The sequence below is a fragment of the Podarcis muralis genome, chromosome 8, assembly GCF_964188315.1.
Source record: "Podarcis muralis chromosome 8, rPodMur119.hap1.1, whole genome shotgun sequence".
NCBI lineage: Eukaryota > Metazoa > Chordata > Lepidosauria > Squamata > Lacertidae > Podarcis > Podarcis muralis.
In genome coordinates, this window is record NC_135662.1 from 82,387,500 (window position 1) to 82,404,704 (window position 17,205).

At 50.3% G+C, this 17,205-nt stretch overlaps 1 protein-coding gene across 5 annotated transcripts; it reads right to left on the reverse strand.

The window, feature by feature from the left end:
* Nucleotides 1-735: 735 nt before the first annotated feature.
* Nucleotides 736-14,992, reverse strand: IRX2 (iroquois homeobox 2). 5 transcript variants are annotated; one of them, XM_077933418.1, is made up of 5 exons: nt 13,883-14,992; nt 11,687-12,227; nt 9,975-10,787; nt 8,946-9,016; nt 736-873 (listed from the first exon to the last, which is right to left on the reverse strand). In XM_077933418.1, the coding sequence occupies exons 1-4, from the start codon at nt 14,123-14,125 to the stop codon at nt 8,973-8,975; spliced, it is 1,641 nt and encodes a 546-aa protein (XP_077789544.1). In that variant the 5' UTR covers nt 14,126-14,992; the 3' UTR covers nt 736-873; nt 8,946-8,972. The 5 variants fall into 5 exon arrangements, with proteins under 5 accessions (XP_077789544.1, XP_077789545.1, XP_077789543.1 ...); XM_077933419.1 differs by lacking the exon at nt 736-873 and adding an exon at nt 7,124-8,014 and having other exon boundaries at nt 8,950-9,016; XM_077933417.1 differs by lacking the exon at nt 736-873 and adding an exon at nt 7,124-8,014 and having other exon boundaries at nt 13,883-14,991.
* Nucleotides 14,993-17,205: the final 2,213 nt, after the last annotated feature.

Consider the following 17,205-nt stretch of genomic DNA (forward strand, 5'->3'; position numbering starts at 1 on the left):
TGTTTAAAAGGGGGTATTAAAAGTGGTGTATTCAGATCTGAACTGAAAAAGCTCCGCTTACAAAAGGTGTGTTTGTTCCCAGAAGAGATTTTCCCACCTCGCCGCCCCGCGTAGTGAAACTCTCATAGTGAGATCTGAAAAAAAAATGTCATCAGATCGTCAAAAGTCCGCGAACAGAGAGGAATGGCTCTTTAATGGTTTTATCTTTTTTTAAATAAACCAAGAAGGGCGAGTGCTTGTTTTGAACAATGAATTGCTGGATTATTTTCAAAGCAACGTTCAACACACGCACCTAAAAAAATAACGCCAAAAATCTCGACCTGGGGGTGCTCAGACCTGGGGCGTTTCCTTTTAACACCTCTCACCAATTTTTTGGAGGATGGAGGTCAAGCCTGAAAGCAGAACCGTTTATCTCTTCAGTTTCAAATAAAGTTCTTTAATTTTACACTCTGCCGTTTAAGTCACTCCTGTTGGAAGGCATGTCCTGCGCAGCTTACTCGAGAGCAAACGTGGTTGAATCCATTGAGCTCGGAGGGGGTTCGGCTTCCGAGTAAACAAGCACAGGATCGGTCTGCGCAGCTTAGACAAAGCGCGCGCCCCTCGATGCCCTCTGGCTTGTCGCTCCAAACAAGTAGGTCTCCGCGGCCCTGTTGCTTCGCGTCCAGTTTCAGAATCCAGCTTCGGAAGTTGAGAACTTTAAATAACAATAAGGATAATATTTTTTTTTTTAAAAAAAAAGCGACCTTCTTCTCCCTCGGGAGAAGGAAGAGGAAGACGGGAGGCGCTCTCCTCAGCTCCTTCGGGGGAGTTCTCTCCGCTCCGGCCGCGATCCGCTTTGAAGCCGTTTCTCTCTTCCCAGGACTAACTCGCTCTCTAGGAAGGGAGAAAGAAAACGACCCGATGAAGAAGACTGTCTTTGGCGGGGGCGCCGCCTTCAGCCACGCCGAGCAGCCAGAAGGACCTGCCCGGAGGAGGGAGGGGACGGAGGGCCGCGATGACATCCTAATGAAATCAGCTCGGAATCCATTACACGAGAGGATTAGCTAATTACCAGATCAGAGAGACGGAGAGGAAAAATAAATAAATATGCCTTTAAGTAACCGAAAGTAATTATAACCCCATTGTTGACGCTAACGATTAATAATTGATCGGATGTTCTACACAATGAAATGTCAGTTTATTCTCCTTTGGGTGCGCATATGGCTATTTCTTTTAAGGAAGCGGGGCGGAGGTGGGGGGGGGGATTCCCTGTCAATAGGATCACAAACATTTTCCTTGGCATGGGGAACTTGGTTTCGGGCGAGGATCTCTCTCGCTCTGGGGAACTGAAAAGCTGGGTGCCTCCCTAGGCCCGTGGCCATCCAGACGGGTCTGGATTGCAGCTCCCATCGCCTCTGACCATTGGTCATGCTGGCTCAGGCTGATGGGAGCTGGAGCCAAACGACAGCTGGAGGGTCACACTTTTGCCACCGGGCTGGGCAGTTATTCTGCCTTTTCCTATTAGATTTAGCGCTTTATTTAACGGGAAGTTAAGACGCAAGGCTCGCTTTTAGCCCTGGAGAGATAATTCGGTTACATTCGCTCCTGCACAAATACGCACAGACGCCTTTAAAAAGGAAGGGAGCTGTACTGCCACGTTTCATAGGAAACTGTTTTCCTATGTCCATGTCGTTTGTTCGGTTTCTGTTTAATATACAAGCCTTCCCCCGATTGGAGGCCTTACAGGGAGAGTGGGGCGCACTGGTTCTGCTGCCCCCCCCGCCCCCAAGCAGCTGCCTGCAAATGAAGGGTTGGTGAGGTGGGGGGGGGCAGAATTTGGGCCTGTTAGAAGAAGCAGGTAGCTCACGGCGCACAAAATATATAATAAAATATCTCCTATATAGCACACAACGCGGCTGAAATCCTCGTGGGATGGTTCTCTTCGCCCTCGTCTCAAGGGCAAAGTTCCCATAGATTTGAACGGCAGCCAAGGATAGGGTGAAATTGCGTCACTGAGAAGCGCATACCGTTGGAGAGCAACGATGGGGGGGGCGGTTTTGCTTGCTGTCGGGCACGTAGCCACCCACCCCCCACCCCCCCGCGCGCTCACTCCTGGCACATCTGCTTAAGCCTTCAGGGGGGAAAATGATGCAAAATAATGAATCGCGCGCATGGCGAGGCTTCAAAACAGAGAAAAGCTCCCAAGCTTCGAGAATGCCATTGCTTTGATTTATTTTATTATTTTTAACCGCGAGGTTGTGCGGGAGCGTCCTGACGTTATGTGTGGATTTTGCTCAGTCGGAGGAGTTCCGTCAGATGAGTAGCTCTAAAGGAGTTTCCAAATTCTCGCCTCGCTTTACTCTTTCCTATTTCAGAATCCGATTCTGATTCTTCTCCTGCTTCGCTCCAGTTCCCCGCTTCCTTCTCCCCGCCGCCAGCTCTTCGTGGGGACGGCGGACGCGTGCTTTCAACACGCCCCACCCACCCAAAATAAATTACGCGTTCATTCAGTGAGCATCCTTCGATAGGGTGGCGAAAGTGTGGGCAGATAGGTAGCCCCTTCCTTGGCATGTTTACGCGGAAATAAGTCCCACTTGGTGCAGCGGGACTTACTCCCGGGTAAGTGTACATAAGATTGCAGCCTTAATCCTTATTGTTAATAAGCAGCAAAGCCTTGAGCTGTTAATTGGATTTCGCCTTCCCTTTTCTGACGCCCGGCTATTAGCTGTGACGTTTCTCATGTATTTGTTAAGGACTTGTGTTCCGCTTTGTGCTTGGCTCAGCGCGGCCGAAGGGGAACGCCCCCACTCCAGTTTAGGGATCCCTCCCCATCCCCAGAGGCGAAAAGCCCTGGTGGCCTGCAGTCTCTCTCTGTGTGTGTGCGAGGTTGAGGCATGGCTGGGAAATAAAGAGGCGACACCGATTTAACCTCCTGCGACGGCTGGCCTTGCACGCTGCTAACAATGCATCTTTGAAAATCCCCAGCGGCGCGATCCACCAGCTTTCAAACCTGATATCGTTGGCGTTTGCAAACTTATCGGTTTGCACATTCGCTAGAAGCAACCCCATAGGACCTCGCGTTCGCGTAAACGCGCGCAAGGTCAAGTCTGCGAGTCCCATTGAACTGAATGGCAGCCTATCCTCCAGTAAACGAGCGAGCGATTTGCGGACAGGTTTCCGGGCGAGAAGCCCCAGATACCGCAAAGGCTCCCAGAGGCTTGATGGCTTCAGACCTCTTGCTGGTGCGCGGCTGCCTGCACACCAGACATTTACAGCGCATTTAAAGCACACGCGCCCCAAGAACCCGGGCAGCTGTAGTTTGCCCCTCGCAAAGTTGCAACGCCCAGCACCCTGAACAGACTACAGTTCCCAGAATTATTGGAGGGGTGTGCATGCGCTTTGAATGCACGCCGTGCGCGCAGCCCTGTGTACAGACGTTGAATTTAGCTCTGCCCCTGCAATCGTGAGCTTGCCCGCGGGAGCAAATCCCTCTCGGTCTCCTTTGAAATAAACAAGCAAGTCAACACAAAGCAAACAAAAACAAGCAAACGACGTCTGACCAAGGAAGTGAAAGGCGAGCGGAGGAAGACGCGTCCTGCCCTCGCCAGTTCTTTGCCCCCGCCCGCTTCACTGCAAGGCAAACGAGCTCTCGCTTCTTGCCAGCAACTGCTGACATTTGTAGGCAGGAAAGGAAGGAAGGAGTCAGTGGCGTAGCGTGGGGGGTGAAGGGGGGGCGGGCCGCACCGGGCGCAACATCTGGGGTTAGGGCAAATCCATGGGTTAGGGGGCGCAAATCCACAGGTTAGGGGGCGCAAATTACTTGCCTTGCCCCGGGTGCTGACAACCCACGCTACGCCACTGGAAGGAGTACAGGGATGGGGCGAGGGGGGTGTTATATCATATCTCCCCCTTACTGGACCGCAGCTAGCCCAGTCTGACCCTTTCTCCGAGTCCTGGTGATGTAAGGCGGGTGTGTGTGTGTGTGTGTGTGTGTGTGTGTGTGTGTGTAGGTGTAGACCTTTTACCTGCCAGGCAAGGTCGCATTTCGCGAAGCAAAGGCTACCTCGACTGCTACAGTTTCATGCAAGCACATTAAGAGGAGCCCGGTTGGATCAGGCCTACTTGCGCGCAAGTAGGGAGCGCAAACTGAAAACTGGGCGAGTTGGAAAAGTTGGGAAGGGTCGCAGCGAGAGAAACAGGAGGGGAAATGGTTGTTTGGGTTCTGAATCTGTTGCTGATATTAATAATAATAATAATAATAATAATAATAATAATAATAATAATAATAATAAGGAAGGGGACTCAATGGGTTTTCAATAGCATGTGCACTACCAAGAACAGCAGGCCAGTATCTGCGCGATTTCCTTTTGGATTTACATTACTCTGTTTCTGTTGTTTACTCTTCAGTAGGTATGGCAGTTGAGCTCTCCTTTCGTTTATCTTAGCGTAGAATTCAGCTGGAAGCTCTCCTGCACAAGCTTCCATTTCGTAACGTTCCAGCACGACCTTGCAGGGGAGCTTTAAACGGCGCCAAACTTCCGCTTAAATGAATGGGGCATGCGCAAGATTTTACTCGCGTTCAGCCAATGAGGGCTTCCCGTTCATTTATACCTTTTAATATCTAACGCGATATCGTTTCAGCTCATCACACTGGGGGGCTTGCGCAGGAGAACTTCCCGATGGATGCACCTTAATTGCTATTTAATAAATCGGTTTGATTTGGGCGAGGCGGTGGGGATTGAATCCATTGCAAAGAGATAGTAATTCACATCTCTCTCTCTGTCTCTCTCTCTCTCTCTCTCTCTCTCTCTCTCTCTCTCTCTCTCTCTGTGTGTGTGTGTGTGTGTGTGTGTGTGAATGCGAAGTAGATTATACCAAAACCGTTGGATCTGACAGGCAAAGAGGGAAATGTTTCAAAGCCAGCTGCCCAAAGTCTTTCGACTTTTCCTTCCAGAAAAAGAAATCCCAGGTCTAAGTTCTAGCAAGGGGTGAGTAAATTATGGAAATCTTAGATAATTCTTTGGGCGTATAAACATCAAAGGAGAGTCGTTAGCTTTCCTAATCTCTGCCACAGAATGGATTTTCAAAATAAAATAAAATATAAAACCAACTGAAATGTACATGTTATCCAACAGAGAACCCGGTGTATAATAAGGCGAGGAAGGGAAGAGAGAGAGAGAGAGAGAGAGAGAGAGAGAGAGAGAGAGAGAGAGAGAGAGAGAGAGAATATCCACACTATGGAGGAGGAAGCTCCCATTCAAAGGTCGCCGCGAAAGGGAGCGCGGGATAATTTTACACTTTTCTCCTTTGGAATAATAATCTGACAGATACGATGGAATTGTTGGCATCTATATCGCCCATCTGCCCGAAGGCACTATATTCCCTCAAAAGAGCTTTAGCCTGCAAAAATATATATCACATATAAAAATTACGCTGAGTAGTATTTAAATACAAAATTGTATTAAACCCACAAGTTACCGTTATAAAGCCAAAACACAACAAATTCCACAGCTTCGTTTGAAGCCTGCTGCGGCCAGGGATAGAAATATCAGCCAGTTGCTGAGAGCACCATTCGCCAGGGAAGTTCTCCTGCGCACGCCCCATCGAAATGAACGGGACGTGGGCAAGAGGACTCGCGGGGAAACCTAATGGAAAAGCGTGGTTCGTTTCAAGTGAGGCTTGCACAGGAGAACTGCCCCCCTCGGCTGACCCTCTTAACATTCTGCACTGAGAAATTTGAAATGTCCCATAGAAAGGATCTTATAATCCTAAATAAAGAAATAAAAAGTATAGATGGGAAGAAATAAAAATTTTAGATAAAGGAGGCAGGCAAACAGATTTGGTTTTTGTCAGAATTGCTGTAAAGAAGAAACACCTTAGGAAAGGGTTGGAAGTCTAGACCGAATTGGGAATAGCTCTGGGGATGGGAATGGGGGAGGCCCGAAACACTCAGATAAATAGACCCCATTATTGCTGGACCAGCATCCAAACCTGTGCTAAAATATTGTCCCAAAATATTTACTTTGAACTCAGTTCTGGTGACATCAGTGAAAACTTTAACAATGTGGGTGATTTTAGGATTGCAACGTAGATTATGAATATTTTAAAATTATTATTATTATTTTAAATGTTGCTTTCTACACACACACACACACACACACGGCAGCCAACTGCCCAAGAGAGCTGTCTTTTGGTGAGGCTACTTTGTTTACTTAGGGGGAAGGTGATGAGGATGAGGTTGTTGTTGATTATGATGATAAGCAAATACATTCTGGTAACAACATAAGCTGTAGGTAACCTTCTGTAATTACACCACAGACATGCACGCAGATTCCACTCTTTATCCAGTTAACATTCCCCAGGCTGAACCCTGAAGTATCTAAGATCACTTTCAAATGCCCTTTCTAACAAGCCCCTGAGCAGGAGGCCACTAATTTTCAGCGAACAAAAAGCCACTGGAGAGAGCCCCGTTTGTCAATATCAACTGGTCGAGCAATTTCCCATCTTCAGACACATCGGCCTATCTAAGCTGGCAGATGTTTAGACAAGATTTTATAAATTGTTCAATATCAGCCCGTAATGAACCCCAACTGACCATTCCAAAGCAGCTAAAAGCACCCAGGATCTCCCCTGCTGGGATCTAATAATGCTCTCACGCTGGAACATTATTAATCATGGAATAAAATAGATGAGCCTCTTGAAAAATAAGTGTATGATTGATTAAAGGGCAATCTAAGAAGCTATTATTCTTGTTTTATAACCGTAAGTTATATTCACTCAATTTATCTTTGAGGGAGAAAATAAATGGTTGTTTGTCTCCTTATTGAAATTATATTATAAGGGAATTCTCATTATTCGCTGGGGGGGGGATTGAAGTGATGGTTTAGCTATTTTTTTAACCTAATGGTGAATCTCTTAAGGGAATACCACATTATAGATATATTTTGTAAAGAGGTGAGATATTTTCCTTTTTTTTTTTTACTTTCAAGTGTTTTGTATCTCTTGATAAAAATGAAACACAAATCTTCACTTACAGTGCAAGTAAATATGGCATTTTGAATTAAGAAGGCTAGCACTAAATACAACAGGATGTACAATAGTAATCTTTTAAAAATGTAAATTGTATATAGTCCAATGCAACAGATTCACTCTGAAGGTTTTTATTGTCCTGCAATATATACGTTCAACAGGTTTAATTAGCCACAATGCTAAATATATTTTAAATATTTAAGAAGTTACCTTAGGCAACTGTAACAGTGATATTTTATAAATTATCATGAATTACAAAAAAAGATAAATACTAAAAATGAACAAAAAAAGGCCACCACCTTATTGTAGACTAATCTGTTTTTATTTACAATTAAAGATATAAATTAGTAAAGAATTCTCGTTAAACAACGAGGGATTGTATAACCATCAATGTCTCAAATAAAAACCAGGCATAATTTATTTACAAAAGAGTTGGGATTCCGTTGCAATACAACTTGCATAAATTACTAGAAGCTCTCATATCATTACAAAAATAAATATCAAATTTGTTTCCACTTTGTAAGTACTCAAGTTCTTCAGTCATGGTTTATTTAATTAATTGCTACTGTATGTATCTTTTACAAAGTGTTTGTACAATAAATCCTATCACACCTACAGAATATAGATATATATAGATATATATATATATATATACCGTGGCAATAAGCTGATCAATTCGAGATATCCTGAGAAAAAACAGATTTGCTTCTTTCTTTCTTTCTTTCTTTCTTTCTTTCTTTCTTTCTTTCTTTCTTTCATTCTTTCTTTTTAAGTCACATATACATTGGGGAGAACTAGACTATACCAGTAAACTCACATAATGTCCAGCAAAATTCTGGTTTAACAATTAGAGAGAGAGTCTGTAGATTTAATAGTGCTCTGTGGTCTTCTTTTATACAGTGGCACAAGATGTGATCCAGATTTAGAAATTTGTTAGAGATAGATAGATTAGCTTGGGGAGAGATGATGGCTTGTTGACTTTTCTCAAAGCAATTGTGACACCTACCTGTGGACCAAGGAAAACACCAGATCATCCACAATCTTTCAGTTACACGCGGCGTGTTAAAAATGGAAGGCTAACTAAAACGCTTTTTCTTTCCTTTTCAGCATAGGAGGATTAGGCTTGGGTTCTGTTCTGCTTTTTTTTTTCCCCTGTGGGGGTGGGAAATGGTTGGCCACAAGATATTCTTTAATCCTAACTGTAGCAGCGATTTGGAAATAAATGGGGAAACAGAGGCAATTCATGCAGACACTATGTTCTCCTTGGAAGGCAGCCAGGACTCCTCTCATTTTCCTTCTCTGCTGTTTGAAATGTATATAAGCATGCTAAATAAAATCACTCTTTATTTCGATTCACAACTATTAGAATTGCGTGTTTACAAAGATGCCTTAAGGTGCATTTGAGCAGGGAAATCTTCTGTACAGCACCCAAAGCATTGAATCAGTGCAATCATGATCTTTTATTTGGCGTGCCGATATACATTTCAAATAGTACAGAGGGACAATGAGATGAATTCTGGCTGGCTTCCAAGAGGAACACACAACTATCCGCCCATATATTTCGACGGGGCCTTATGTAGGAGGAGTTCCCAGTCGACTGCAGTTTCAATTTGCCAATAATAATTTGGGGAAATAAAAAAAACCCTGTGATTTAAATATTTATTGAAAATACACAACTTTCATTTTTTTAAAAAAAGCAAGAGGCTTGTGTGAAATAATTGAACTGATTTCTCCAAAAAAACAACAAAAAAGGAAAGGTGAAAATGCAATAGGCTTTTCTTTGTAATAATGCTCTTTTGGTAATGGAGCAAGAAATTAACATTAAGCAAATTTGCAGGCTGAGCAATATGTTTCTGGAGCTGATGCCAAATGATCCTCCTAAGCGGTGTAACAGAATAGAAGGAGAAAGAAGGAGAAAAGGAGCTGGTCTCACTTACTTGCCTGGCTGCTGTGTGATTGCACTTCTATAGGTATGGTTGTAGTCCTACTGTGCACACTTCAGTGGGGTCTGTCAAAATAGAAGCGTCAGTTAGTCACAGGACACAGCTGGCTAACTAGATTATACACTCTGGGCACAGCCTAGCTCCCTCTTGCACAAAACCCCAGCACAGCCCTTGGAAGGCCTTTTCTTGAGCTGGCATTTCTCAGCGGATCTGGGAGTTAACTCGTTCGAAGGGCCAGCATTCTTAATTACTTGTTTTAAATTTAGCATAACTTGTAGCAATGTCTCAGACCAATAATGGAACTTGGAAGGAGACAGACAACTGAAGCTGCAATCCTAAATGAATTGCCTTTAGATTCGGTCCCATTCTACTGGGGGGGGGGGTTACTTCCGAGTAAATATACTTAGGCATAAGCTATCAGACTTCTCTCTGCTTCACACTGTACTGTTTTTCCTGTTTTATTCCAAACCTGAAACTGTTCTCTTTTTTTGCTTGGGAATATTGCCAAAACAATATTCTCCCTTGCTGTTATTTCTCTCGTTTTAGCAACAAAAACAAGGAATAAACTTTCTGCAAATATTTTCAGATTATATACAATTCAAGGAGTTTTTAGTGATTTTTAGAGGGATCTTAATTACACGGAACAATTTATTTACAGTACATTATGTTCCTAATCACACTCATAACTGGAAGGCAAATCTCAGCGTTTTCTGTTAGATCCTCTTTTTCAGAGGCCTGACCACAGCTTCGGGCTGCAATCCCACACAAAAGGGCTGCTTTGACAACAACAACAACAACAACAACAACAACAACAACAACATTTAAATCTATGGAATTCCAAGCAGAAGAACTGTGACCTGGATTGCAGTTTCGAAAAAGAGTTTTGTACCTGGACTGTCAGAAACCACCATTGCCTTATTGCTTGTAGCACCCACCTTATTGTGATTTTTTTTGGGGGGGTAGGGTAAATTTGCACCCCACATTTTCTTAGTAGAAAAGAAAACCTAGCCAGGAAACACCTACCTTTTTTGGAGTCTGGATTGGAAGGCTTGTAATGTTGTTCTAGGTGGCTCGCGATGGTTTTCAAAGCGTTCTCCGAGCCCTGCTTGTGCACCGAGCTGCTGCCGCCTCCGCCGCCGCTGCTTAAGACCGTCTGACTTAGCCCCTCGCTGGAGGCCACCGTGGCGGAGTTGTACCTCAGGATGCCCTGACCCTGGAGGGCGTTGAAGTTCCCATAGTTTGTGTAGTTGCTATAAAAAGGCGAGGTGTAATAAATATGCCTCCCCAGGAGAGAGGAGGGCGAGTAGGCAGCGTTGTGCGGGGTGGAAGAGGGCGGCACCGACGGCTGGCAGCTCTGGCCCAGGTTGTGCGGGTGGTGAGGGTGGTGGTGGTGGTGCTGAGGGTGCTGAGGGTGCTTAAGGTCCGAGGTGGCGATTTCCGCCAGCGACCACAGCTTGGGCTTGCTGGCCGGCGTGGTTTGCGAAGCCGCCGTCGGGGCCATGCGGGCGTCCAAAGCGGCTTTGTTGGCGTTGCGCGCGGAGTCCTCGGCGTGCGGGTGACCCAGCAGAGGGGCTTCCACCCCGGTGAGAGGGGAGGAGGTGACGGGCTTGGAGGGAAGACCCCTGTCCGCCGCTGCCTCCTCGTCGTCCTCCTCCTCCTCGTCGTCGTCGTCCTCCTCCTCGACGTCGTCCTCGTCCTCGTCGATCTCCTCGTACTTGTCCTTGCACTCCGAGCCGGACTCGCAGAGCCGGTCCCCGGCGCCGCAAGGGGCCTTCTCGCCGTCCGATTCGGCCGAGCAGGAGTGGTCGGTGAGCGAGTCCACCTGCAAGCTGATCCCTGCGGCAGAGAACCAGGGGAACCGTCAAGGAAACCAGGCGGAGGCACCGGCGGCGGCAGCGGGAGGAGGAGAGCGCAGCACCCCGTCTCCTAAACCTCAGGCTCCCCGCCACCCCCAAAACAGGTGGCAAACAATCGGAGCACCCCCCCCGCTCCCCACCCCCTTCTACACTCCAGCCCCCCCCCCGAGATGATCTCCTGCGAAATCCCCTCGGATCCATAGGCCTCTTGAGGGCCTCTTAGCTTCCACAATAGGTGGATCGGACGGCCCGGCCGTGGGTTCAGGTGTCGGCATAAGGCACAAGCTTGAGATAGGAGCCAACTCCTAGGGGCCAAGGTCCCTTCGAAGCCCCCTCCCCAATAAAATATTTGAGTGGACTCGGCCCGCCCAAAGATGATGGGCATTGCCATTCAAAGGGTGTGCGTGCCCCGCTACTTGTGATCGCTTATGTGGGGCAGGGCTTACTTGCCCCCCCCAAAAAACCCCCACATTTTATTGAGAAGCGGCCTTCATCCTCCTCTGCGCCCCCGTCGTGTGCTTCTGCTACAAATAATCCTCGTCCTCATCTCCTTTCCAAAGCCGCTGCAAGCACTGCCCGAGACAATGTCCCTGAAGCGCTCCGAAGGCTTGAGATCCTTCAAGCCTGTTTACCTGGAAGCGGGATAACTACCGCGGTTTGCACGGCCTTTTCCCGGGGCAAGCGCCTACGGGGAAGCAAGCTTCACTCCGCTCCGTGGCGCTTACTTCGCAAGGAACGGCGTTCCCCGCTGTCTTGAAAAGAGAAAGTGCAGCGGAATCCCTGGGGATGAATGTGGAAGATGCGCGCAAGGCAATGCGTGGGTGCTGCCCCTCCAGCCTGGAATAATCCTCGCGCGCGCGCGCGCACACACACACTTACCTCCGAGTAAGCCCCACTGAACTCCGAGGTAGACCTGCACCGGGTCGGGCTGCAGGGCTCCACGCAGGCCCATGACCTGCCTCCCTGCCCCACGAAACCAGCCTGTTCCTCCCTCACCTTCATCCTCGGCCGACGTCTCGTTGCTGTCGCGGCCTTTGTCCGACGGCAGCGCCTCCTCTTCCTTGCCGCGGATCCCGCCGCCGCCGGCGTCGAGGTCCTCGTCCTCGTCCTCGCTCTTGTTGCGCGGCGCCCAGGTCATCTTGTTCTCCTTCTTGAGCCTCCGCCTGGCGTTGGCGAACCAGGTGGAGACCTGCGTGAGGGTCATCTTGGTGATGATGGCCAGCATGATCTTCTCGCCTTTGGTGGGGTAGGGGTTCTTGCGGTGCTCCTGCAGCCAGGCCTTCAGCGTGGCCGTGGCGTCCCGCGTGGCGTTCTTGCGGTAAGCGGGGTCGTTCAGCTGGTAGGGGTAGGCTGGGCTACCGTAAGGGTGGTAGCTGATGGCCCCGCTCATGCCCGTCGCGTGGGCATCGTAAGGGGAGCCCTGCCAAGCACAAAAGCAAGGGCGTTAGGCATTTCGGAAGAGCTGGCAGCCGCCAGCTAGCAGGCAACGCCACGGGAGCGACTATGACATTTTACACTAATGTAATGCAATCACTCCAGCGAACAATGTTATTATTTCTTAATTGTAGCGCCGAGCACTCCTGCATTATTATTACTGAAGAAGAAGAAAAATAAAGTATCCAGAGGGCATTCGAATCCCTTCTTCCCTCTGAAAACTGCTGATGTCTTCGTTGCAGTTTATTGCAATTCAACGCAGACATTTTTATTTTCTCCCTCCAAAGGCCCTACAGGTAGTTTCTTAAAATGATAGCTTTCTACTTTTCCTCTCCCCTCTCCTCCTCCTCCTCCGCCTCCACACATGGTTGCAACGATATTTCCTCTGTTGCCATACAGGGAAGAGAGAGAGAGAGAAAGAGAGAGAGAGGAGAGAGAGAGAGAGAGACAACAAAGCCCCCCACTTAGCAATTCACTTCGCTAATGCATTGCAAATCCAATTTGCAAACCAGAAGATATGCACCGTTTCGAATTGGTCAAATGCGATATAATTAGCATTTTAATTCGCCCTTTAAACGTTTAAATTGCGCTGATTTAAAGTCTGCATAATACGAGGGTGAGGAGAGAGAGAAGAGAAGGGGGGGGGGGGGGGAGAGAGGAATTAGTTGAGCCAACTTGATAACTTTCGGAGTCGGTCCAGGAAACCAAGCTAAACACAGCGCTCCGAATGTACCTAATGTTCCTAAATAGCCCGGGAACAATAAGGCTTGGCAACTTGCGACTGCTTTTCTTCTGCCACGAGAAAGTCAAACAGAGGAGCGTTTGAGATCGGCTCCCATTATCCTAAATAAAGATCGCCAGGCTGGGAGAAAAGGTTGGGGGGGGGGGAGAGGGAGAGATGACTCCAGCCAAAGGCGCTCGATCTGATATCTCTTGTGTAGTGAAACAAAACGAACCCTTTGCCCCACTTTCCCAGGACCAATTGGCTCCGCTAGCTTTAATCCTTCGTCGGTTTGCAAGAGCTGCAAAAACACGCGCGATCGCCAGCACAGACGTGCTCGGAAGGAAGCGCGAGGAGGAGGTGGAAATCCGTCCGAAGAGGAGCCCTCTCTCTTCTCTCCCCCAGCAGCAAATAAATAAAGATAAAAATAAATAAGCAACACCTTTAATCGAGTTTCAGCTTGGACTCCTGTCCATCGGTCGAAAGCCTCCCCCGCCGCCCCGGTAAATCACATAGATTTCTATATATATATATATGAGAGAAGCGCGAAAGAGATCGAAGGGGAAAGTGGGGGAGGAAACGGATGTCAGAAAATGAAAGTGAGCGGGGAGAAAAGAATAAAGGAAATAAATTGGCAAGAGGAAGAAGCGAGGGAGATGGAAAGAAGGAAAGAAAGGGGGAGGGAGGGAGGAATGAGAAGATGGATAAAGAAGCGAAGCAACGAAAGAGGGGGAAGCGAAGGAGGAAAGTCGAGAGGAGCGCTTCCGTGTGTGTGCCTAACGCGGGTTGCCCGGCGTGTCGGGCGGGCTGCATCCCCACGACCCCCCAGCCCAGCCCGGGCAGCCTCGGCGCTGCGAGCGGGGGAAGCGATGGAGGAGGATGAAGATGGAGTCGGCTGGGCTGTCCGGTCCGTTACCCACCATGTAGGAGGGGAATCCCGTGGCCGGGTCGGTGGAGTACTGGAGCGGGCTGCTGAAGCCGGTGGCTGCCGCTTGGGCGGTGAAGGCGGCGGATCCGGGGTAAGGGCTGAACGCCGAGCCCGAAGACGACCTGGCCAGCTCTTCGCTCCGGGGCGCCGCCAGCGCCGACGCCCCGTAAGCCGGGCACGAGTAGAGCGCCAGCGAGCCCGGGGGCTGGTAGAGGTAGCCCTGAGGGTAGGACATGGCTGGCCCACGGGCGGCGAGCGAGCGCGAGCGAGGAAGGGGCCTGGGCTGAGGCGAGCGGAGGACGACTGCGGGCGCTTCAGCTTACGGGCGCCGCCGCCGCCGCCGCTCGCTCGCTGCAGCCGCTGAGGAGCTCACAGCGTCCCCTCCATAGGCGGGAGGAGCGCCAGCCAAAAGGAGAGCTCGGCGCGAGGCTGAGGGAAAGCCTCTCGCACGTCCCGGGAGCGCGCGCGCGCCCGCCGCCGCCGCCTCGCGCGCTCGCCCGCGCTCCTGCTTTCCCACGCAGAAGTCACCCGCGGCTGGAGGAGGCGGCGGGCATCTGGGCAAGAGGAGCGCGCGGGAAAATGGAGGCGGAGGAGCAGGAGGAGGAGGAGGAGACGTCTTCCCCAGCCCGGGCGGGGAAGGGGCGGCCGAGCAGAGCGCGCGCGAGAGGCAAAAGCAGCCTCGACCGCCGCGACGGCCGGCCAGCCCCGGCGGCTGGTCTGGTCGGCGCGCTCGCGAGCCGCCCCCCGTGAGGCGAGCGAGGCGAGCTTTCCCCCCCGGCGCCCGGCGCGACCAGCTTTCGGCGCGGGCATAAGGGAGTCTGTGAGGCGAGGAGTTTTGTGAGGCGAGGAGTTTCGCCGGGGCATTGGCAAGGCGAGCTGTCCGTCACGGCGGCTCATTTGCATGCGGAGGAGGACACGCCCCTCCTCGCCCGGCTTCTTACCCACCGAAGGAAGGAAGGAAGAACTGGGGCGGGACTCCCGGCCAGCGAGAGAACATGGAATGAAGCCCCGCCCCCGGCGCCTGAAGGGAGGAGGAGAGAGAGAGCGCGCGCGAGGATGGGGCGCTGTGGCTGCGGCTGAAGAAGCTGGCCGAGCGACCAAAGGCGTCCTTGTCTCGTGCTCCCCACCTCCTCCCGCCCGCCCGCCGGCCGGGCCTGGAGGTTATATAGCGTCACGTGGTGGCAGAGCTGCGCCGAGGGAGGGAGGCCGGGAGGGCTCCGAGGTGTTCCTCGCAGGCACGAGGCGCGGGCCTGGCCAACGGGCATGCGCGCCTTCCGGCTTCGGACTAGCGCAGCCCCGGGCGGATCATGCCTCGCAGAGAGTTGCGATCCTATGCCCGCTGGCTTCCGAAGAGACGCGCCCAGGGGGAGGGCGGATGAAGCGCTTTGCAAGGCGCGATCTTAAAAATCTGGGCAGTCGGAAGAAAACACCGAATGGCTCCGTGGGGACGCAAGATCGCGGCCTGAAGTGGGGCCGAGTGCCAAGTAAACGCGCAGAAAAGGGCCGGACGTGTGGAATGCAAGGAGACCCGTTTAGGATCGGGCGGTGAACAGCAGAAGCCCCGCTTGGCACGAGAAAGCTGACTCGGGTTTGCTGGTTCGTGGGGTGGGAGAGGTCAGATTGGAGCAGGCCCATTTGCAGGTAGCAGCATCCCTGCCACCCCAGTGGAAAATAAAAACAAGGATTGTGCCATTATTCTGTCTACCGCTCGCCATTAAAGTGACACTTAATTGTATCTAAACCACTTGCTTAAAACACTCTCCCCAGTGTATTTTCACCAGCTCTTAAGACCTTCGCACTTCTGGGTGGAGGGCCAAACGCACCCAGGTCCTTTTTCTCAAAATGCCCACCAGGAAGCATTTTGGGCACCCACCCCCCAGTTAATTTCTGGAATACATTCACACCATGGTTAATATCCTGTGGATGAAGAGTTTGCTTTAGATCCACTGGGGGAGAGCTCCTTCATTACTTGTCCTCCTTTCTGTATGGTCCAAAATCCATCCGAAAGTGCTATAATCCACACGCCATTCTGTAAAGGCGAGGGTCCTGCGCCAGGAGCGCCCGTCTAAAGGCCTTGCTATAGATCCATTTTCTTACTGCAACCCTTCATCCCCTACCCAAACAATTAAGATTTAGGGGCCATGCTCTCGAGTCATTAACGAGAGCCGTGGTATGTAAAGCAAGAATGCTAATCGGATCCATAAATGATTCCGTGTAGACAAAACAGAAACATCTGAAATGTCTCTGCGCGTATAAGCCGCGTTGACGCGCTTCTGCCCAGTTTGCCAGGTGGCGGTCTGATTCGGAAGTCGAATCTGTCTCGAAGCAACAACTTGCTGTCAGCAGGCGGGTGGGGTTCAAATTCAGCAGAAGGACACTTGGAATTAGAAGTGATCGCGGACACTATAGCTTGGTGGGAGCTGAATCTACGCTCTTTGGAAGTGTAGAGTGACAACTGCGCTCTCTGGGCCAAGAGCCCGACTGAGGGTGCTAGAGACAGCCGCACGAATAGGTGGCTTCAGCAAACAGGTCTTCTCCGCACCACCCATACCCATCCCAGTTCCCGCCAGCCAGCCCTGTGCCAACGTGCGCAAAAGAGGGAAATCTGCCTGGCGGACCCTTTCCGCAAGGGTCAAATATTCATATATTTGGGCGGGTGGATGGGAATCCTGATCTCAGTGACCACTTTCTTCAAGCAGCCCCGAGTGGCTTAAAAGTCCGCCACAAGACGCGGGTATCTTTAGGGTAGAATTGCAAGTAGCGGGTGATTCTAGAAATGCCAATGCAATCGCCCACGATTGGCTGTTTCCTCCTCTAACTGGCAAGTGATTCGAAATCACCTCGAAATCCAGTTGGGGACTTACCTGCAGGGAAAGGGGTTTGGAGCAGAGGCGCCAACAGCCTCCTGTGTTGGGTACGGACTGCAGCCTAACGCACGCCTCTCTCTCCCCCATCCTTCTTACTCTCGAAGCAGCTGGCAATTTGGGAAGGCGAAATTAATTAGAACGTCAGCAAGCCCCCCGAGATGACTTTCCTCCCCGTCAAAATCGGAGAAGCGACGAAACGTGGCTTCCCTCGACCCCCCCCCCCTTTTTTTTGAAATGTTAGAAGGGCCGCTTCCTTTTGCGGCGCTGGAGACCCGAGGAAAGGCGCGTTGGAAGGCGCGCACGGATTTCTAGCTCTAACCAGGGACACGTTTCTAGTCGGAAAGAGGCTATGGGGGAGATATCTCCACCCCCGTTATTGTTGCTTGTTTGCTGGGGGGCTTGTGCGTTAAACTGCTGGGTTACAATTAGAAACAAGCGGGGGTGGGGG

What these genes read in the sequence shown, in the direction of transcription:
- IRX2 (XM_077933418.1), bottom strand. Translation starts at nt 14,125, where the DNA reads ATGTCCTACCCTCAGGGCTACCTCTACCAGCCCCCGGGCTCGCTGGCG. An exon ending in TCAGTGGGGCTTACTCGGAG is followed by an intron (nt 10,788 to 11,686) that starts GTAAGTGTGTGT and finishes TCTCTGCCGCAG; the next exon opens with GGATCAGCTTGCAGGTGGAC. An exon ending in CAATCCAGACTCCAAAAAAG is followed by an intron (nt 9,017 to 9,974) that starts GTAGGTGTTTCC and finishes CTATTTTGACAG; the next exon opens with ACCCCACTGAAGTGTGCACA.